The 23,772-nt window shown below is 29.2% G+C and overlaps 1 protein-coding gene across 4 annotated transcripts; it reads right to left on the bottom strand.

The window, feature by feature from the left end:
• Nucleotides 1-5,764: 5,764 nt before the first annotated feature.
• On the bottom strand, nt 5,765-23,491 carry LOC114193520 (sulfite exporter TauE/SafE family protein 3-like). 4 transcript variants are annotated; one of them, XM_028083351.2, is made up of 13 exons: nt 23,380-23,491; nt 22,907-23,152; nt 21,997-22,156; nt 18,600-18,800; nt 18,459-18,523; nt 17,631-17,658; nt 17,476-17,555; nt 17,309-17,395; nt 17,167-17,217; nt 16,567-16,788; nt 6,957-7,050; nt 6,707-6,847; nt 5,765-6,085 (listed from the first exon to the last, which is right to left on the bottom strand). In XM_028083351.2, exons 2-13 carry the CDS (start codon nt 23,093-23,095, stop codon nt 6,000-6,002), a joined length of 1,404 nt encoding a protein of 467 aa, XP_027939152.1. In that variant the 5' UTR covers nt 23,096-23,152; nt 23,380-23,491; the 3' UTR covers nt 5,765-5,999. The 4 variants fall into 4 exon arrangements, with proteins under 4 accessions (XP_027939152.1, XP_027939151.1, XP_085521757.1 ...); XM_028083350.2 differs by lacking the exon at nt 23,380-23,491 and having other exon boundaries at nt 22,907-23,373; XM_085665631.1 differs by lacking the exon at nt 23,380-23,491 and having other exon boundaries at nt 6,707-6,814; nt 22,907-23,373.
• Nucleotides 23,492-23,772: the final 281 nt, after the last annotated feature.

Below are 23,772 nucleotides of genomic sequence, written 5' to 3'. Positions count from 1 at the left end.
GAATTACGCACTGACACGGACTATAACAAGAATCAATCAACACAGACTCATCATGCATGTAACCTCAGGTCAACCTTTATAACTCATACTTATTCATATATCCTAGTGGAATCAATATCATCTCACTCCTCCTGGAGCACTATTACAGAATTTCATCATCACACCACAACCATGTCCCTTTAGTACCAACATCTCGTTAAGTTTCATACTCATCTCATACCAAAATCATACATACAGTTCAATATCTACAGATTTCCCATGCTCTTTACAAGTCTCATACTTTAATTAGGGCAGAATCATACTACAAACAATTCACAGTCACCAAACAGAGCAAAACATCGCGCACCGCAGCGGGTCTCGCTCAAACCAGAGACCCTCGCTCAAGCGAGGGGAGTGCCTTCGCTCAAGCAGCAGGCTCTCGCTTAGGCGAGACTGCGTCAAGGAACCTGGGAGCTTCGTGAAGGCTCGCTAATGCGAGGCCATCTCGCATGAGCGAGATGGACTTTCGCTCAAAACACCATCCACTCGCCTAGGCGAGTATTTGAGAAAAAACTCCTGGGCGAGGACCTATAAATCTTGCTTAGGCGAGATGAGCTCGCCTGGGCGAAAATAATAGGTTCCTCCCACTGTTCGACATCTGCAACTCCAAATACAGCGCACCCTCATACCAATCATACAACAGCGAGTCCATATACATTCAATAGTATCATAAGCACGCACAAATAAACAAACCACACGCTTTATCAGGCACACATGAATAGTCTAGCTTCCCGTACCTGGGCAAGGCTAGCTGGAAACCTGGACACCCAAACTGTGGAGCACAAACAGCTTCTAGGAACAGACTCAGAGATGGAAAAATAGTGTAAGAGTGGGTCATTACGGAACCCTAACAACAACTACGAAAACAGGCCAAAGAAGGAAACTACGAGTCGAAGAGCACTTACGTGAACTAAGGACGGAGCCCAACTGAAAGCCAACTGAAAACACAGCGGAACCCTAACAGAAAATGCGACTGCGGCTCTAAGCACAAAGGTAGCAGAAATCTGAAAGGTGTGGAATTAGGTCAGACTTGGGTGGCTTTATCTTTTAGGCCAACCCTAAGGCCCAATAGCTCAAGGGCAGCCCTTAAAGTTTTAGGGCAGGAAAAAATGGGCCTTACAATGAGTTTTTGCCAATAATTGAGAAGTTACTTATAATTTTTTGGGAAAAAATTAACTATAATTAATCAGTAAGTTACTTTGATCGATTAGATTTTACTTGATAATAAAGGAAAATGAATAGATATGATTAGGCATAATAATATTTAATTAAGAAGTTACTTTAGTTAAATTTTCTATGAATAATATAAAAAATTCTTTTTTTTTATTGAGAAGTTACTTTGGTTAAAAGTTAGGGCGCCAATGAATTAATTGAGAAGTCACATTGACTGATTTAAAAAACTAAATCAATAATCAATTGAACAATAATATTTAGAAAAATGATGATGAATCTATTTTGAAAAAAGTAGTGGAATTAACTTGTTTTACTATCATGCTTTTTTACAATCTCTTATTTAATTGCTATTTAATTTAATTTATTAGCAAAACCCCATAATAGTATTAGCCATATTTATATTACCATATCATAAGCATTTGCATTTTAATTACTTAAGTGCATTTTTAAACATAATATCTTTAGCATATTTTTGCACATCATTCATAGTAACTAATTTTAGTTTCATTAGGTTAGATTTTTTATTTTTATCCCTTATTATTTGCACTGTGTTTTATTAATCTTTCGTTTAGGATTTCATAAGAATTAATTGTTGAAAATCAATTTTTGTATTTTTTAGGATATAACTCAGGGTTAACCTAACCCTCTCTAGTTTGTTAACTACTAACATGGAAATACTGAAATTGCTTTGGTCAAGTAGTGTTAATTTGATAGTGTGCAGGATAGCTTATTAGGTCCTCTACTACACTGTTTGGATTATGAATCAGTGTGAAATTCTAATTCAAATGTATTATTACATAGATTGTGTCGTCAACCGTTGTAATATTGGGATGAAAAATTCTATTTCCCTCTCACACAATGCTCTATTTTCCATAGGTAGTCCCCCTTCTTCCTTCTTGATCTTTTCCAAACACAATCCCAATTCTTCCTTCATCTTCATCTTTTCAAAATGCATGCAGCTCTTTTATCTTCCTTTTTTGTATTGTGGACCTTCATCACTCGTGACCCCGCTAGTACTTATGAAGCGCACTAACTCGATCACCGTCAAAATTATACATTTTTTGTCTCCCTCTTTGCTAACAACATCTTATTGAAAATAGTCAATTATAGAGGTGCTCACCTATTGTCGCCATAGGCCTAATGTAGGGAATCTTCTACTGCAAGAGTGAGGCACTCGTGACGAGTACGACTAATGAATGGTCATATTTTTATGTAAATTCTACATATTTATTTCAAGAAACAAATATGAACTCATGAATGCATTGTATAGCAAATTAGAGGTTGTTAATGCTATTGTGCATTTATTGTTAGGTAGATGCATTCAGAAAGCGAGAAAGTTCTGAGTTTGAATCGACTAAGCTGTAAAAGAGTGAACTTTGTTTTATTCTTGTTAATCTAATTTTTTTTATGAATGAATTATGTTACATTATAATTTTCTACATGAGTTACATGTTAATATGCGTGTTATATGATGTCATACATGATTAGCTCACCCTTGCATGTTTGTGGATGTGGTTTCCACCTGCGATGATCGTATGACTAACGTTATACAGGAGTAGATATTGATGCAGATACTGCTGGAGAAGCTTAGATGTGAGGAGTTCATAGGGAAGCTTTGGAAAGTTTTATTTTGACCTTTGAAAATGTTCTTTTGAAATACAATGTAATAGTGTAGTAGTTTTCGAGTTTTCACTTGAAGGATTTGATATTAAATCTCATCGAACGGTTTAAGTTATTTGATTATATGAACTATGTTTTCTTTTTGATGAATAAAGAGGTTTGGATGAATCTTTTACCAGGTGTTTTTTAAAGATAAAAACAACTGTGAAAATTCCTATCTTTTACGATGGTATCAAAGGTTGTGCTTCATGTTTTAAAAAAAAAAGATCTTACACGTGACATCTCAAAAGGGATGTTACAGGCAAGCCTCTTCATAGCACTTTCAGGCTGGAGAGTCTCCATAATGGCCTGAGTCAAGTTTGGAACATTGGCCCGCCCCTCCTCTTGAGCGGCCTCGACCACATATGCATAGAAGAATTCGTCTTTATCCCCTTTGCAGCCACGACATACACTATCTATGTCGCTTAACCTCCTAAGAGACACTATATCGAGACTCACTCCCTGGTCAGAAACATATATATCATTAAGCCAAGACGTTAACAATTGTGACTGCCTGAACTTTGAGGTTGCAAGTTGAGCCTCCTCATGAACCTTGTCATATCCAGTCCTCTTAGGAAGAGAACTCTTCGCATGTTCTTTAGGATGATACTCTTTACACTCCTTGGTAACCTCCATAGTCACCCCCAACACCCTAGATAGAGATTCGTCAAACATCCCTAAGGACCGGCTCCTACCCAGCTCTTCACTAGCATTCACATTAGAACCATTGAATGATATACCTTAGAGTAACTAAGTCTCTTGTATTTTTGGCACGAAGTTCGTAGAAAGATACCAGGAATAGAAGAAAACTAAAAACTTGGTGAAGAATGTGATAAATGAAACATTATTTATAGAATGGACCATAACATTTCACCTTACCACACCATCCCATGCCAACAGTCGTGAGCCTTCAACAAAAAACTCAAATAATTTGTAGAGATTTTTATGTGATTAAAGATATTGGCAGGGGATTACTTATTATATGATATATTAGATTATTCATTTTTTAAATATGGTAAAACTATTAATAATATTGTTATTATCTTTTAAAATAATTTAAAATAAAATTAATAATGAAAACATTAGTTATAAAATTTAAAATTTTTATGGTTTAATTAGTTGGATGGTACTCACTTTCGTTCAAATGTTTCAGTTTGGTCTCCGCTTTTAAAAAAGTTTCAATTACGTCTCAACTTTTGAAAAAGTGCATCAATTAGGTCCCTTTCAGAAAAAAATTATTAACGCTGTTAACGGTGTGCCACGTGTCAGCCTATGGTTTTTCTAATTTTTAAATTTTTTTTCAAAATTTTTTTTAAATTTTGTTTCTATTTTGAGAATAACGTTACAACATTATATATATTTTTAATTATTAGCCTACATTTTTTTATTTATGACTTTTGCAACTAAATTTTAATATAAATATCAATACTTAATTTTGTAAGTCATTTGTAATAACAAATATCAATATAACATCTATATAAATAATAAATTTCGTATTAAGAGAGACAATATTTCTCTATTTTAATATGCATAAATACATGCTACTCAATGATTCTTGAAACTCTAGCATATGTCATATAGTATTGAATTTAATTGTCTAACCTTTTTTCTAACATTGAGCCTTCTATGGAAAAAGGATGGCAAGGAGTCCAATTGAGAGACACTTGAAGCAAAAAAATCATGAGTAACAAAATGAATGCATTTGTCAATAAGATGTATGAAACTTATTTTATAGCATATAATAGTTAAGATAGGCCAGAGGACCATTAGTTGTATGTTTAATTGTATGATGAATTTAAAGTTTACATATATATTAAAAACTATTTCCATTATTGTTTTATGTTGGATCATGTAATATGTATATTCGTGAATTTTAGGGTAAAATATGTTTTTAGTCTGTGAACTTTAATGCGAAATTGGAATTCGTCATTGTCCGAAATTTTCATACATTTTGGTTCTCAAACTTTAAAAATGAATGGATATAATCCTTTTAACCAAATTGCATTAAATTTTTATGACGAGTTAAACATATTTCATGCTAACATTTGAATTATTTATACAATTTGACATGTTCTTGTTTTAATGACAACTTGAAAACAGGTTTAGCATGACAAGAAACTTTAAATGTAATTGAATTAAAATGATTATATCCATTCATTTTTAAAGTTTGAGGATTAAAATGTATTAAAGTTTCGGACAAGAAAAATTCTAATTTCACATCAAAATTCAAGAAGTTAAAACATATATGTAACTATCACTTTTATATTACTTTTTATTACATTTTATAAGGAAATTTAATGATATGTAGCATTATTACATTTTTAGCATTTATAAACGACTTAGAAAATTGTTTATAACCAAGCCAAAATATTATTTAAAATTAGGTCAAATTTGGTGACTAAAATATTTGAATTTATTATTTTATGACTGAAAATTATTAGTCACTAAATATTTTTATTTTTTGCAACCAATTTAATCAGCGAAAATTATTTAAATTAAATTAAAAATATCACTCATTAACAACTAAAAGATGTGAGTCTTTATTTAGCGACCGAATTAACAATCGTATCAGTTAAAACTTTTGTAACTAAGATTTTCACTACCATATATTTCTATCACGAAATAGTTCAGCGACTAATTTAAACATTGTAACTATTGAAAATGGTGGTCGCTTAAATTCATTCTTTTATAATGATAACAAATCAATTGATCGTATAAGATAGTAAAATAAAAACAAATTAAATTTTTAAAATAATTTATTGAACACAACACGTGACATAAAAAGAAAACTAAAATTATTTCAAAATTTTGATTAGAAAACAATATTACTCGTATTACACAAGAAAGGATTTAGACAATTTTTTCACAAAAGAAAGAAACTATAAGCAAAAGCTACAAGATAAAGAATATTAAAAGTGTAATTCAAATTCTCAACAAAGAAAGTTAGTGTTTGGAATAATACCCAACACTTATGTTTCACTTTAAAAACAAATAAGTAGAAACAAATACGTTTTGCTCCACATTCAAATGAATCCAAACATACCATAATTCAATTTTGACGACATAGGTTTTGTTGGCTCTTTTATTAGGAACTTAAAAAGAACAACAAAATATGTTAACGAAGTGGGCTATGAATTATACTTGCAGAGATCATCAAATCCCATATACTCGTGATTTTCAATCTTTTTGACCATTGCTGCAATGCCAACTCCACCTAACAAATATACGAAAAATGTTTCATGATTCAAATATAGGTTCAGTGTATGTAAATAAGATAATATTTACTTTTAGTCTCTCAAAGCCCGTGTCTTTTGATCCATTAATGGAAACATGGTGTGTAGTCTTTATTTACTTAACAATAACAATCTTTTAAGACACTAAAAAGTAAAAACTAATATTATCCAGATTACAAACGAAACATATTTAATATCTATAATAACATAGGTTAAATGTTTTTTAATTACTTTAATTTGTTATAAGCTGGTTTGTGGCCCTCTAAAATTAAATATTTTTTTAATTTTGTAAAACTGAAAATAAAAATTATTATAGTGTGTGGTGATTTCTACTTTGAATGTGTCTTTATATATATATATATATATATATCAAAAGTGAGTTGTTATATAAACTACTTACAATCTATTCACGTTTTTTTTTTACATAGGAATAAAAATAACCTTTTAAAATTATAAAAGTAAAAAAGATTAATTTTAAATTTGATAAACTAATAGTAAAATTATTTTAAATTTAAATGACTAAAAATATATTAAAGTCATATATGTACTAGAAAAATATGAACATAACCAAAGAAAGTTGAGAGAAAATCACAAAGGCTTACCTAGTGAAACAGCACTGACAAATATTGTGATGGCTAGAACAAAGATTATAATAGAAGCTCTCCCAAGTATATCGATCAACTTTCTCACAATATGCTGCCCTACAATGGCTGAAATAGCAGCTACTACAATAAAGTACATGGCTGTGCAACAATCCACATAATGCATGGGTTAGAGCAATAAATTAAACCATATTATCAATGTTATGGGTTAAATTTATATATATAGAGGTGAAAGTTATGAAACACAAACCATAAGGAACTGGAAAACGTTTCAGCAGGTAGTATTCTACAACGGACATAGATGATGAAAAGACCATGGCGAAGGTGGCTGTGGCACTTGCAACCTGATAACACATGGCATCAAACATTGAAGCCAATTAATACAAGAAGTGAAATTAATTCATATGGCTTCATCAATTAATATATTCCATCTGGCCATTATTATCATATGCATGGATCATTGGAGAGAGATAAAACTATAAAGTTCATAACAGAAAGCACAATAATAACTAAGTGGACAGTGATCAAATATGAATTGGAATTGGTTAAATTTGGTAGACTTCAAAAGATACATAAGGTTAGTGTTATGCTTGAATTTTTCTTCATGAAAAATCCTTAAACAAAATCAATGAGTGTAGTATATAAAGTGTGGTCATACTAACTTGAGAATAATTTTAGAGTAGAAAAAGAAGATACCTATATGTCATTTAAGACTATCTTCCTGAGACATGAATAATAACAAATAGGTAAAAGTGTCTTTTCAAAACAAGGACGCAATTTTTTTAGAAAAACCTCTTTAGTTGATATACATATAGATTTTGGTTCCATAAGAATTTTATCTAACTTGTGAATGAACAAAAAGAAGAAGAAAGGTGTGTTTACATCAAGGAAAGATGTAATTGAATGTCTACTTGATGATTACACAACGTTGAAGGTGAGTTTAACTTACGCTACTAAAAAACTCATATTTCCTGTCAATTTTGTTTTAAAATTTTTTTGTAGGATATATTTACAAATTTTATTGTTAAAAAGGATTTGCAAGAAATTGCTACCAATTTTTTTGCAAAATATTTTGTAAAAACACTTTTCGCAACAAATTTTGTAGGAAATACTTACAAATTTTATAATTTTGTTGGAAATAATTACCCACGAAGAAATTACCTGCCAATTAAATTCTTAGAAAAAATGGCAGAAAAAAAGTCTTTTCTTACAAATTTTTTTAACAAATTTCCAAGAAAAATCTCATATAATATGAAATTTTTTAGTAGTTTTATCATTAGAAAACCAAGTCAAAAGGTAAGAGCCATAAAATAGAAACACTCGGAGAGAGATCATCCTCTCTTAAAGTTATACTTGGTGGTCTAGTTGAGAGAGAAAGAACGAGGTAAATGTTAGAGAAAAGATCAACAAATCTTTATACTGTGTAGTTTTGATTTACCACATTTAAAACAAATGGAAACATGAAAGTATCTTTAATATCATATCAATCTCAATATATGCAAATGTTTCGTTTAATATCGATAGACATTTCAAGATCATTACACCATTTTTTACTTTATACAAACTGAACTAGCCTATATGTATAAAATTGTTGCCCAAACACAAAAAAGGTCACAGATATATAACTTTGGCATAAAACTACTAAATGCCACATTTTATAAATTGTTGATTATTTAGACAACATTTTTTTAAATGTTGCCGACAAAAAATGTGGGTAAAACAATAAAATTATTACCTCTTTATTTTATTGTTTTCTTCTAAGTTATAATATACACTATGAATCTTCTTCATATCTATAGATTAGGCAACGTTGACATGACAACAACTGAAAAATCATTGCGTAAAATAAGAATAAGTCACAGTTTTTTAGTGTTGGTTATATAATGATTTTTATTTGCCTTAAACCTAAATAGCATACCAAAAATGTTGGCTATTTGTTTTAAGCAATACAGTAGAAAATGTTGATAGTTATAGACAACAATTGTTAAAATATGAATAGTTTAGACCAAAATTTAAAATTGTATAATTTAACTTCAAATATTTTTAATTACCATCATGTGACCAAATAATAATTAAACTTGTGTAAGGTGCATCAATTGTCTCATGGTGGAGGGTAGGTGGACCAAGTCATAATCAGATCATGATACTTTGATTACTATAATCTTAAGTAGAAAGATTTGCACCCTAACTATTAGCTATAACTTTTGGCTTATTGATATGCAATAATTAAATAATCATTGCCTAAAGAATACACAACATTTTCAAATGTTGTGTAAAACTATGAATAGTGTTGGCTAAAAAGTGTGATCTATTATTTTTTTCTAAGACAATGCTTTTCAAAAAATTTATGGCCTTAGGAATAAAATTTGATGTCTTTGAGCAATGGCCACGAGTGCATACTCCACAACTGGAATATCGTGGTAAAATTGTTGTCTAAACTTAAGGTTACGTTTTTCTTTTTTTTACTTTAGACAACATTTTTAAGTTGTTTAAACTAAAAAATGGTGAAATGGACCTTGCAATCTTATCTCCATTTGATTTAATTACATTACCATAACACAAGTTAGAGGATGTCAAAAGTTGATCATAAACATATAAAAAAGATTTGACTCACTTTTTAGCCACTTATATAATTTTTAGACACTTATATAAGGAAACACAATGTAAGAACTAAGGTTCTATTACAAAGTCAATAATTTGATGTGCATATGAAAAAGTGTTAAAATCCTTAAAGTGATAAAATTATAATTAGTCATTTAGACAACATATAAAGAGAGATAGTTTTTAAACTTTTCAAAATTGGAAACATAGTCACTCTTATCTTTGATTTATAAGCAAGTATGATAATATATATATATATATATATATATATATATATATATATATATATATATATATATATATCGTAGAAATCACTTATTAAAAGATAATGTCCTAGGATGAATACAACACAAATGAAGTCCACTCTCCTAGATTGCTATTGGACGTAAACAATGTTTTTTATTATTGTATCTCGCCAATATTTCTTCTTCAAGTGATTTGCTATATATAGATGTTGGGAAGAAATAGTTGTTACAAATCATTTAGAGTCATTGTGAGGTTTTGATAAGTGCTCTTTTTCATCTTGCATTTGTCATAGTTCAAGCTTGGAGATGCATTAAATGCTCTTCGTACAACATGAATTCTATATTTTCTTTTCAAGTAATACTCTAACATAACATAGTTTCTCAAGCCTAGGTCATCTAGCTTTTATCCAAATTAGACTAAAGTGTAAAATCATACACAACTTTAAGGAACACATTATCTTTTATAGAGAATCATGAGTGAGCTCTAGTTCTTTGATGACATTGAGTCATGAGTTTATGTAGGCTTAGGAGTGTTAAACTTTTTTGTTGTTAGTCCATAGGGTAAAATGTTTACAATTTTGAAATTTAGTATAGTTTGGATAAAAGTTCTCTAACTTAGGTTGATGTATTATGTTGTATATTAAAGTGATACTTGAAGAAGATATTTGCAATTAATTTTGTATGAAGAGCATTTACTGATCTCCAAGCTTAAATGTGGATAGTAGAAAATGAAGACAAACTTATCAAAACGTTCCAAGGATCCCAAATGATGGCAAACCCCTAGCTAAGGGATCCACCACAAGAGTCATGGCCAGAAGGATCATAGAATATTAGGCTTCAACTAAGTTAAATAGACCCAAATTGATGTTTATATGAGCTAAGGAATTTATGAAGACCTAGTCTAAGATTCCTTGTAAATATTTAAGTAATATTTGGGCCTTATATTTTGGGTCAAATAGTATAGGAAATTTCATTTTCGACTTTGTATAATGGGCCAAAATAAAATAGGAAAGTGGGTCAACCAAAGTCAACTTGGGTCATGGCCCAAGGTTGACTAGAAGGTAGCACATATGATGGTTAACCAATGGGTAAAAGAATAAGTCTTGAAACTTGATGAGTAAGGCATAAGTGGAGTAGTGGCCATGTGTCACACTCCTAATGGAGAGGATTTTCAAGAAGTAGTGGTCATGTGTCATCCGTGAGTGGAGAGGATTCTCTCATATAGTGGCCACATATCCACCTCTCATTAGAGAGGATTTCTAGCTTACTCTCCAAGTTTTCCAAAATGCCTCTTTTATGGGTTTACTCATCTAGGTTTAAGACAACTTGCTCCTATAAATAGAGGTCTCAACTCATGTATTTTCTAGCTTGAATTTTAGAAATGAAATGTTGCTAAATTTGGTGCAACTCTCTTGTTTGAGCTCACTTTAGAGTGGAATTCTCTCTGGAATCACTCTAGCTTCTTCCCTTAGAGTTGGCATTACCTATCTTAGGAAAACCTTCACTAAACACCACATCACACCACACCATCAAACCGAGATATTTTCCCTTCCATCCCTTGGCTTTTGCGCAACCTCACATTATCAATGGAACTTCCACCTCGCGTTTTCATGGATTCGCTTGGAGGAAGGCAATCATTTGGTATCATGAGCCTTGGTTGAAGATGCTTCAAAAGATAAGGCCTTGTCCTTCCTTTTGCTTTTGCTATTTTTGTGTTTTTTCATTATTTTCTTTAGTAGTCTTGTTCTTTTTCTTCCATTCACCTTATTGGTTATATGGTTCTTATCATTGTTCCTTTGGAACCATTCAACCATTGTGCCTAAAAACTATACCATGGTGAATTTGTGTGCTTTTTATGTTTCGTTTGAGTCTTGTTTCATCCTCTATTTCATCCATTTTGAGTCATTTTAATTTTCTAATTTGTATGTTTTGTCTAGAGTAATGTTTAGTCCAATTATGTCTTAAATTCCATTGTTTAGCCTTTCCATTTGTGAATTTTTTTTATTCTGTTTTTGATGCAGTATTTTGTTTATAAATATACCTTCTCTTCTCTCTTGGAGTCTTGGAAATGCAACTTCACATCTAGATAACATTGGTAATCTTAATGTCCGATTGGAATTTTCCTTGTACTTACTTAATCACCTAAGTTTCATTTTTGGTTTCTAGTGTGCTTTGTGTGCTTTTAATTTTCACATTTGAGTTCATACTTGTTAATTAGTTCTTAGCAAGTTGCTTAAAGTTAGGTTTCTATTGTGTTTGTTTCAATTTTTTACTCGTAATTTTGCTTGCTTAAGTTTCCTTCTATCTAGCTTTCAATTACATGTTACATGATGAAGCTTTGGTAGTGATGATTTTGTTGTAGTGCCTAAAAATATTGTTGTAAAAAGAGATAAAAGAAAGAAAAGAGCACTAAAAGAGCCAAGAAAAAGTGCCAAAAAGAAAGGTACAAAAAAATTAAAAGAAAGTGGCCAAAATTGTGCACTAGAATCATCATCACTAGCCATTGCATTTTTTTTACTATTCCAGTAATCTATTCTAAACTACGCACTTATTTTGTTTGATTTATCACAATTAATTGAGATGCAAATTCAGAACTGTTTTAACCGCAATTGTGTAAGACCTTCACGAAAAATACAACAAAAAAAAAAAATCAAAGAAAAATGTTGAAAGATAACAAATGATAAATAGTTGAAGTGAAGACATTTGTTTCCGTTTTCTAGCTAACATCATTGTGAAAAATCATATTAAAGTGCATTTTTAGGTTGTTTTAGTCTATTTTCAATTGGCCTTAATGAAGATGGATTAATTCACTTGTTTTGGATCTAACATTGAGATTAGAACAAGCATTTTTGCAGTTTATTAGATTTTGCTTTCTGTTTTCTATTTTTTTGTTTAATTTGTCAATCCAGTCAAGAACCTTTCTTTAGGTACTTATTTTGATGTGCTTACTTTCTTTCTATACCTTAATTTTTGCTTGTCGATTCCTTGGCTATCTTTGAGTATGTCATGATTTTCATCCATTTGAGTTTTGCATCCTTAATTTTGAGATTTTAATTCTTGCTTTATTTCTTGACCTCTTTTGATTTGCTTATCATATTTGGTGTAGTTTTACTTTTGGAGGTGAACTAACTTTCCTAAGGTAGCATCCGGTATCTAGTCTTAAAGAAAAATAAATATATAGCAAGACACACTTTCTTATTTTATTTGTTTGATATGAGATAGATGTGTTAAAACACACCTACGTATCATTTATGTTTCAGTTGTAGATTGATTTAATTTTATTAACTAACCTTTTTGTTTTTTTACTTGATCCCATGCTAGGATTATATTTTGTACATTGATAGATGATCATGCAGATCCTAGTGGTTTTTCTAGATAATTCAAGGATTATCATATTGATTTACTTTTAGACTATATAGATATATGGATAAATTTGCTTAATATTTTATTTTTTAGAAACAAAAATATGTTTTACAAGCCCTTATGGAATATTTTCCATTAGATTAAACTTTCATCTATCATTTATACTAAAAATATAAGTGTATATTTTTTTATCAAGAAGACAATTATGAACTTTCATGTATATTATGTCCATGTACGATTATATTTTATACATTGACAAATGATAGTTTTTCTAGATAACCCAAGGATTATCGTATCAATTTACTTTGGGACTACATAAATATTTGGATAAATTTGGTTAATATTTTATTTTTTTTAGAAACAAAAATATGTTTCACAAGCCCTTATGGAATATTTTTTATTATATTAAACTTTCATCTATAATTTATAAGCCAATTATAAACTTTCATTCATATATATATATATATATATATATATATATATATATATATATATATATATATATATATATATATATATATATATATTTTATGTCAATGATTATATTTTGTACATTGACAAATGATGATGCAGATTATAATGGGCTTTCTAGATAACCCAAGATTATCATATTGATTTACTTTTTGACTAATATATATATATATATATATATATATATATATATATATATATATATATATATATATAAAAGAACATCTTTTATGAACAACTAATTTTAGTGATAATAGATCGTTAGTCACCAATTTACAACATAAAAATTATTGTTATTAAAATAGATAAATAAAAAATTATAATTGGTTTCTAGATTGGTCTTTAAAATTTAGTTACCAAGATTTTGACTATGAAAGGAATTAGTTTTTAAATTGGTCACTAAACATTAGTTATAACAGAGATTTTTCTACCAAAAGAATTAGTTTTTAAATTAGCTTCTAATTAATTACTAATCAATTTAACGACCAATTATAATTTTTTATACATAATAGTGACCATTTTAGTAACCAATCATTTTTTATTTTTTAGATTAGTATCTGCATTGGTTACTATAGAGACTAACAATTTTTTCTCACTGAAATGGATTATTATTTAAGAATTTTCTTGTAGTGAAATAAATTATGTATTAAATTTTTGTGAATGTAAAGACATATAGTTATTTTAAAATATTTATTTAAAAATAATATATTTCACCGTTATAATTATAGAATTTCATAATATTTTTTAGTGTCCCATCATATTGAGCCTGACTTTAATTTTGGGAGGTATGGTTAAGGTAGGAAACAAAATCAAAGTCTCCCTCTAATTCATAGTTATTCAAATTTATTTTACTTTAAAATTATTTTGATGCATTGATCTCACATCAAAATATGTAATTTTTGTACTTTAATTCTAATCTTATTAATTGGAATTGAATTTGATATAGATTAGATAATTCTTTGAATTTGTAATGTATAAACTCAAGGTAATTTTGTACTTTAATTCTAATCCAATTAATTGGAATTGAATTTGATATAGATTAGATAATTCTTTGAATTTGTAATGTCTAAACTCAAGGTAGTTCTAGATTGGTTCAAGTTATGAAATGTTAGGTCAAGTCAAGCTTAGGTAAAGCATGACAAGGCTCGATTTGGCTAACTCATGAAAGTCATATCAAGTAAGACCTAAGTCATGGAAGATTGGGTTGGGTCAGGTCTAAGACAAATTATTTTGGGTCAAACTAAAGTCAACCTAGGTTGGGCCATACATAAATTAGGATGGTCAAGCTAGACCTGTAGCCCAACCTTAAAACAGGTATAGTTTAAGTCATGTTGGGTTAGGTCGAATAATGGTTAGCATGTTTGGACCTAAGTCAAGTTAGGCTATACCAAAATTATATCTAGTTGGTTGAGTTAGATTCAAGTTAGGTTGGGTGTTAGATCAAGTTAAGCTTGCTCCAAGTCGAGTCAAGCCAACATTATTTTTGTTATATGCTTAGATCAAGCTAAGAACCAAGTCATCTAGGCACAAGTTATGCTAAGACAACTTGAGCAAGTTGGTTTGAGTCGAATTCAAGCTTAGTGGGCTTGGTCCATAACGAGTCGAGTAAGTTTAAGTGCAAGTCGGGTTGAGTAAGATCATATCACTTAAAGATGAATTGGTTTAGGCTTAGTTTAAAAGTCAACTCAAGTTTCTGTCAAGCTAAGTGGAGGGCACGCATTGGCTTACCATCATTAGCCAAATTGGGCCAAGGACAAATCAAGTTAAGACCAAGTTTCTTTAGAGTCAGGTAAGGCCTTAGTCAATTTGAGTCGGCTTGAGTCCATGTTGAGTTAAGTGGACTCGAGAAATGGTCAGGGTAAGTCAACCTGAACGTATGTTAAGCTAAGTCAACCAGGTCCAGTGCACATCAAATCGAGATGGGATGGACAAGTAAAGCCAAATTGGGTTAGTACCAAGTTAGGCCAAGTTGGTTAGGCTCGAATTGAGCAGGAATGAATTGGACCTAAGTTAGGTTGAGTTAGACAAGACACAGGTGGAGTCAATCGTCCCAATTCCACATTGTGCCTGGAGGGCCGAAGTCTATATCGGATTAAGTTGGGTTGGGCTTAAAACTAGTTGAGTTAACCAAGTCTACATGAAGTCCGGTTGGAGCAGAATCATGTCCAATCAAGTTGGATGTAGACCAAGTCAAGTCAAATCCATGTCGGTTCAAATCAACCCAAGTTCATAGTGGGTAAATTCGGTCAGAGACCATATTAGGTCAATTTGGGCAAGGTCTAGGTTGGATAGACCTAAGTTAAATGATGTGTGGTTGGGCTTGGTTGAGCTCAAGTCAAATTGAATTAAGCTAGGCATATGCATGTTAGGTTAAGTGAGATTAGGTAGAAATAGATTGGGTTGGACCCAGGTAGTAGGTTGAGATCGAATTAGGTTCATTACAAGTCAGTGTGTGTCTAGTCAAGTTGAGCTCATGTTGGGTTGGGTTAGGCCTATCCTAGGTCAAAATGGGACAAACCATGCTAAGTCAGATTAGACTTAGTTAGATTGGGCCAAACTAAAGTAAAGATAGGTAGGGTTGAGTCTAGAAAGACTAGGTCAAACTATAGCGAGCTCATATTACACTTGATCTAATGGGATTAATTCAACTTTGAATTTAAATACTTTTAAAAAATTGATAAAAATTGAATCAAATTTAAATTAAAGTGAAAAAAAATCCAATTCAAATTGAGTTACAAGTCAATTTATGTCTAGTCAAGTCAAACTTGTGTCAGATTAGGCCTATTCTAGGTCAAACTAAGACAAACCATAACCAACTCATACTAAACTTAGTTGGGTTGGAGCGAACTCAAATAAGGATAGGTTGGGTCAAATCCAAAATCCATATAGGTTGTGTCAAACTATGGTGAGCTCACATTATACTTGATCTAATAGGATCGAATCCATTCTGATTCATCGGCTCTTAGATGAGTCAAGTCTAATCGTGATTAATTAAATAAAAATTTAAATATTTTATGGAAAATCTAATTTAAATTAAAGGGAAAAAATCCAATTGAACTTGAGGTAGTTAAAATAAATTTATGTTTTTGTGAATTTAGATTGGATTTTCATAGTCCATAATCAATGGTTGTCTTTTCTATGGAAGTGCACATTTGTTGTTTCAAAATTTGTAAAGGTCACCTGAGGTGGGACTCCGAGCTCCAAAAAGAGAGGCCCCATAACGAATCCTCCACCTATTCCCAGCAAGCCACCAACAATTCCAGCCGATATTCCAAAGAAAGAGTATAGAGCTAGCTGCGGAATAGTAAAACTTTTGCCCTGATCTCCCACCGAAGCAATTGCTCTCCTTCCTTTATACAAGGAAACTGCTTCATATCCAGCTACCCCAACTGAAACTGGAATCTGTATAAGTCATCACAAATATTTTCAGAACAGTAAGATTATTAACATCTGAATTTTATCTAAGTATGATTAATATATATTGAAAAATATGATAGAACTTGTTTAGAATATCTCTTTTTGTTTCTCTGGATTATATGTTAAACAATTCTTTTAAAAAGGTCTGTTTGAAAGATTTTATTTGCAATTTATTTAAACTTAAATATAAACATAAATAATTGTAGAATCATATGTAAATAACTAATAATTTAAAAGTATAATAATTTTTTTCGATAAATTAAGAATATAGCTTTATGCTTAATAAAATATTTCCATTGTAAATTTAATGCTGGAGAAAGCAAAAGATATTAGATGTGAGGCATGTTGTGATAAGAATTTTACCTGCAAGAAGTTCAATACCCAATATATTGTAGAACATTTGGTTGTTTGGTTCTGTTGGCATTGTGAATAGAAAAGTTTAAGAGTGAAATTAGAAAGATTCCAATTGTGTATTGAAGAAAATGTTTACTGAAAAATAACCGACCATGGCAATCTGGATTCCAAGGAATGCGAGCCAAACAAAAAGGAGAAGTCCAAACTCCTTCCAGTACACATTTTCAAGTATATTGACCTTCAATATTCCAATAAACATTTGCAGTCAGATATGAAAACCACACTCCAATCATAAAGTAAAAACTAGAGCGTATTCACCTCTCCTCTTTTCGTTTCTTTCGCACTGTCATTGTCTGCTTCATTAGGAATTGGTCTGTATTCTACTTCACTCCCAAAACCTGACACAGAGAGAACTGTAAACACTTTCCCACTGCAAAAACCAAAATGATAATGTACTATGTTTATTAACTCACCATTTGAGTCTTCTTTCCTAGCATTTTCCTGTAACGGAAAAATAGTGGTCAGAAAATAAGCAATCAAAATTTATACATATTTTATCACTAGTAAATAATCGGTGTATGTATGACAATAAATATTAACATATGTAATACGTTGCTTTTAGTTTATTAAGAAAAAAATTATATTATAACAACTTTACTTTAATAAATTTTATTTGAACTCAGTTAATAATTGAAATAATTGAATATGTGTTTGATTTTTATTAAATATTATTTGTATTTATTATGCAAAAAATTAACATTCATATATAATTAATTTTGAAAGAATTATTAAAAATTTTAAATTTATAAAATAAAATTTGTAAGTTCCATTGATATTAATTACATGTTTATAAAATAAAATTATATTATTATTAAAATCAAAGACGTATTTAGTTGCGTTTAATTATTAACAAAATTTAAATAATATTTCTTCCTTGTATATTACAAATAAAATATATCAATTCAACAATATATATTTATGTACGGTTTACCCTTTTATCATAGATTTTCTAAATTTTATTACAATCCTTGTCAGAGACATTTTACTACCACTATTTTCAATTTTCATACCTTTTAACAAACTAATAATAATGAGAAACAAAGGGTTGATAATTTTCTTAAAAAATAAGTTCGTTTTGTCATAATTTTGATATAAAAATGAAGCCATTTTACTATTAACATAATGCTATAATGTTTAAACTTGAATAAATATTAATAAAATATGTAAAATAAATGGAATGGTAAAATGTATTAAAATTAAAAGTAGTGAAAGCTAGTGCGTATTTATGAATGAGATATGACCTGTTTCTCTATGGTTTCCTTTTTCCATGTTTCAACACCCTTAGAGAATGCCTTTGCAGATGTTCCTACATAGAAAAAGCAGGAAGAAGAGTTAATTGTGAAAAATGAGTAAAGAAAGTGTGGATTAAGCAAAAGCATTACCTAAAAAGAGAATTAGAAGGAGCATGGTAACCATCCAATCAGCAACTACCACATTGAAGACCACTCCTATGCTAATGCCAAGCATAAGCATTGGTTGAATGAGCAGTGCCAAATCATAGTCGATGACGGGCAAATCCAGTGTTGGGTGCCTTAGATTAAGATTATAGTAAACAGTTGACAAAGCTGCACCCATGATCATACCTGACACAAACACAACATCATACTTCAAATGTAGTGGGACCCTCTTACTCTTTCAAACTAACAATTTCTTTTTCCTCTTTCTTCTTGAAAATCTCTTTCACATTTTTTTTTTAAGTTTGGATTACAACATTGGTTGGATTCAATAAATAAATATTATATAGCACGATGAAAAACAACCCCAACTAAGTCTATTTATATTATGAAAAAGAAAAATCAGAGAATAATTTAGGTATTTGTAGAATAAATTCTGCATAACTATGTATAGGAAAAATAAAACAAAATAAAAATAAATATTTATAGACAAAATTAAATATTTTTTTTCCATTCGTTAGAGACTCTGGTCAGTTTATTTACATTTAAAAAAAACGTTAATTTTGAATTTATTCATAACCTAATTTTATTTCATAAACATTTATTTTTAATTTTTCCTATAAATATTAATAGAAAAAAAATGTATTCAATTGGATCTTTGAAATCTTTTATCTGAATGTCGACCACATTTGACATGACACCACCATGTGCACACATGACAAAGTAATGACAGATAGGCTATCTAGACTCTGATGGATTATTATTCATAATGAGTACAAGACAAATCGAGGGAAAGGAGGAAAAGGGAGAAAAAACATGTATTGCTTACTGTAGTTTTCTGAAATAATGAGCAACCATTCAAAATAGTACACAAATATAATTTTTTTTTTCCAAGTACAATTTGATAAACTAAACATATTTGGGATTATAAAAATATGTATAAATGTAGTATCTTTTTATATAATCAAGAATCCTATGTTACAAGTAATTATTCTATTTTATAATCGATTGTTATGACTTAGATTATTAATCATTTCTAAGTAATAATTAATCATTTGAATCTCATTTAAATAAGTTTGGCTCATAGTAGATTGTATAATAAAATAATATATTAGGCGGTTCATATTTAAATACGAACCATGTAATTGATCACATAATATCTATATTAGTTTAAATCAAAAAAAATTATAACTTTTTTTTATTCCCTTTTTTCATTTTGTGACATGATTTAATATGTATTATTGATTAATGTATTATTATTTTTTTAAAAAAAATTAATAATTTATACTAAGTCATATCGTATAAGTGTGAATTATTGATTAATGTATTAATATATTTTTTTTAAAAGAATCAATAATTTATACTAAATCAATAAGGTGAGAGAGTAAAAATATGAGAATCATGTCATTGTCTTATATCACAGTATTTTTTTTTGTTAACATTCAAAGGTAACCTGTCTAAATCAATTATAATAATCTTTTTATTTTTCAAGAACTCTGTTAAGAATAGATGAAAGTTTTTCTCATGAAATCAGTTTCTACATTGGGGAATATGTTTTCGTAATTCTTTTTATTCCTTTTCGAAGTATGCTTTACACAAGGAGGTATATATCCTTTTTCATTTCGGAATTTAATTTTGTAAAAACTAGGCTTGGTGTTTTGTGATGTAGATTTCTAAATAATCTTGTAGTTTTCTTAGTAAATTTTCAATAATACTGTACATTTTATTAATGTTTGTTTTACAAGTGAAATGTGATTATAATATAAATTTGAAATAAGCACTAAAGTGATAATTGAAACTAAATGTAAATTTAGATAAAATCTAATCGCTAGAAAAATGTCGATGTCATTCTTTCTTACATTATCTTTTATATTTTAATATTTTTTATCAAGTGTTACAAGATATTTTGTTTTAGATTCTATTAATAAATATAAAAATTTTAAAAAAATCCAAAGAAAATTATATTTGATATGTTTTTTTTTTAATTATTCTTAAGAAACTAGTATTATGTATTAATCTCTTTAAATAGAAAAATGCCCAATTATGATGAGATTGCTTTCATCCTGATGAGATTCTTAATATACCAGACCAATGTATCCTGTCAATTATGGTTGGGGCTACTCATGCTGTCTTTTCAATTCTCCGGTTGGCAAGTAGCAAATATGGACCCTCACATTTTCATATCCATATATCCCTCTGACACGTAATTGAAACAACATAATGGGGATAGAGATAGACAACATAAACTTCGACAAATAATTTTTTGTTCCACTACTTTTTTTTTTTAATTATCTTAATTTTAATAATTAAGGTAATAATGAATTTATCTTACAAATTCAAATCTATAAATATTATAATTTCATTTTTTAATAAAATGTTCTCAGTGTAAAATGTTTACTCTATCACAATTTATTTTTCAGGTGAGCGAACTTTTTATTATTATTTATAGTAGATTTAATAAATAATTTGGTTTTTATAATTAAAATTTTTAATTTATTTCATTTTTTATATTTGATTTTGACTTAATCGAATCTTTATTTTTGTAAAAATATTTAATACAATTTCTTTCGTTAAATAAGTGTTAACACCTTTTAAAAATATTACATGTCAAAATTTAAATTTTATCTTAAAATTCTTTTAATTTTTACAAGCAACACTTTTAAAATAGAAGATAACTAAAATTTTGACAATACCAGACTCAAATTTTGCTCTGTAACATTTTTGAACGAAGTTAACATCATTTTAATAAATATGCTTTTATAAAAATGAAACTCATCCATTTTTTGAAAAACAGAAATCGAGTAAAAATGTTTATTTTTAAATTGTATTTTAATCTTGCAACTATTCTTACAAATAAATTCCATGTATTGTCATGTATTATGATACCGAATTCCCTGGTCTACCAAGGTCGTTAACCAGAAAAACTTAGGAATTTTGAATACAGAACAAGGGAAAATTTTGAAAAAATTTAAAGATAGAAAGTAGTAAATTCCTCATAATACAAAAGAAGATTAATTAATATTTTATCATCCAACTATCTTTTTCAAATATGACCTATTATACTTTACAATCTTCTCAGATTCTATTATTTATTAAACGCGTAAGAGTGTACTAAACTAACACGCAATTGGAAACAAAATAAATTGACCTTTTGTCAAGTGTTTTAAAAATATTATCATTTGGAAATTATTTAATGAATGGGTAAAAAACATAAAAATTGAAAATCATGATGAAATAAAAAACAAACTAGGAGATAAAATTGTGGAAAATAATGATCTTGAGTGATAAAATTTGCAATTAAAGTTATAAGAAGATAATAGAAATGGTGATAAAAAATGCAAAACAAATCATAAAGCTGTTAATAAACGGTGGTGGGAGATCTTACATTTGGACATAGCTGTGGAGGATTTTGAATCAAAGCCAATAACAAGGCTAAGCATAGGAACGAATATGCCGCCACCACCAACACCTCCTACACTTCCAAATGCTGCTCCAAAAAATCCTATTATAGTACCTAAAATAATTTGCCACCCAAATTCTATCTCCTGCAAAATTTCCCTTCATGTTAATTTCCAACTATTAGTTTTCAAACTAGTCATTCCAAAATCAGCCACCTGGCATATTTCTTTGGTCATTTAAAAAAAAATCATTATATATATATATGTATATAAATATATCAATAATTATGGGTTAAACTATATAAATTAAAGTTTATTAAAAATAAAATATAGTATGGGTCCCATTAAATTATTTTTGAATAGGAGACTAATAATGAAATGTTGGAGAGAATGTGCGAGAGAAACTATGGGCAATATTTCTCTTATCATTCCTCTTTAAATGCATTTTAAGATTTTCTTTAAAATACATCAAGAACAAAAATACATTAAGTCAGTACTAAGAAATTTAATTTTTCAAAACATATATATATATTATATCTTCATTTGTAATATTGATGTAAGTTTTTGTAGGAGACAGAATTAAGAAAAAAAAAATTGATTTTTTATTAAAACTTAGAAAAAATCAGTTAATTTTTTTTCTTAAGAATAAAACTACTATTTGTAAAAAAAAAAAAGCATGACATATATGAAACTAAAATGAAAAAAAAATATCAATTCTATAAAAACATAATTGTAATCTGGAATCCTTTAAAAAGAAGTCTTAAAAATGATAGATTGAATTGAAGAACGAAAGCTTGAAGAAAATTCAAATCCAGAATCTAGATAGATAATTATTAGAAGAAAAACAGAGAGATAAGATGAAAGAAAGTAAGAGAAAAGATACAATTAAAAGCTTACTGGCCAAACGTGTTGATAACCTGATTCCCCCGATTGCCATAAGAAGTTCATAGCTTTGCTAAGGAAACTGCCTCCATATTTCTGCGTATTTTCCACCTTCATAATCATTCTCTCTCCCAAAACAAGCACCAAAACCGATGCAAAGTGTAGTAACGTAAGCGGCATCATCACCATGCACTTCGACCTCATTTTTTTTCTTCTATTTCTTCCTAAGAAAACTTTTTTCCACTCCCAAATCTTTTGGTTCTTGATGCCAACAGAATAGCCAAGACCGTGAAAGAAATTGATTAAAATTTAATTAAGAAAGGTGGTAAGACGTTAGAAGAGGAAAAAGCAAAGAAAAATAGTAATATTATAATAACCAAAAAGGGAAACAAAATAAAATATGAGGAAAAAACAGGAGAATATGCAAGAGTATCTCAAAAGAAAGGAGCAGATGCAGGTTTTAGATTCTTAACAGGACAGACACTGACAATATTAATGCATAAGAGAGTGCACGTTTCGAGGTCGGAGGGAGATAAGCTGAAAAGGAGTGGATGCCAATTTTCAGGTTTTAAAAAGCAGAGGAATTATTCTTTGCGCTTGGAATTTTCTTCCCATAACTTAAGTCAATAAAAATATAATAAAATATAAATATACATAAGTATGTTAGATTGAATGTGTATTTTTTAGGAGAATGCGTTATTTTTATAAAGACATGTAGATCGTTAAAGCATTAATTTATTAATATCGTTGATTAACATATTACGGCTTAGTAATATCATTTATTTACAAATTATATTTTATTTAATTTATTATTTCTATATGTTATATTTATTTAGATTCATAACATATTATACTTATAATTGTATTTACCCAACGAGAAA

The sequence above is a fragment of the Vigna unguiculata genome, chromosome 8 (assembly GCF_037176805.1).
Source record: "Vigna unguiculata cultivar grain cowpea cultivar isolate G323 ecotype 2 chromosome 8, ASM3717680v1, whole genome shotgun sequence".
NCBI lineage: Eukaryota > Viridiplantae > Streptophyta > Magnoliopsida > Fabales > Fabaceae > Vigna > Vigna unguiculata.
The sequence above is the reverse complement of the archived record's forward strand: the minus strand, read 5'-3'. Positions and strand labels throughout refer to the sequence as shown.

What these genes read in the sequence shown, in the direction of transcription:
- LOC114193520 (XM_028083351.2), bottom strand. Translation starts at nt 23,095, where the DNA reads ATGAGGTCGAAGTGCATGGTGATGATGCCGCTTACGTTACTACACTTT. An exon ending in ACGTTTTCCAGTTCCTTATG is followed by an intron (nt 6,848 to 6,956) that starts GTTTGTGTTTCA and finishes ATTGTTGCACAG; the next exon opens with CCATGTACTTTATTGTAGTA. An exon ending in TGTCAGTGCTGTTTCACTAG is followed by an intron (nt 6,086 to 6,706) that starts GTAAGCCTTTGT and finishes TATATTTGTTAG; the next exon opens with GTGGAGTTGGCATTGCAGCA.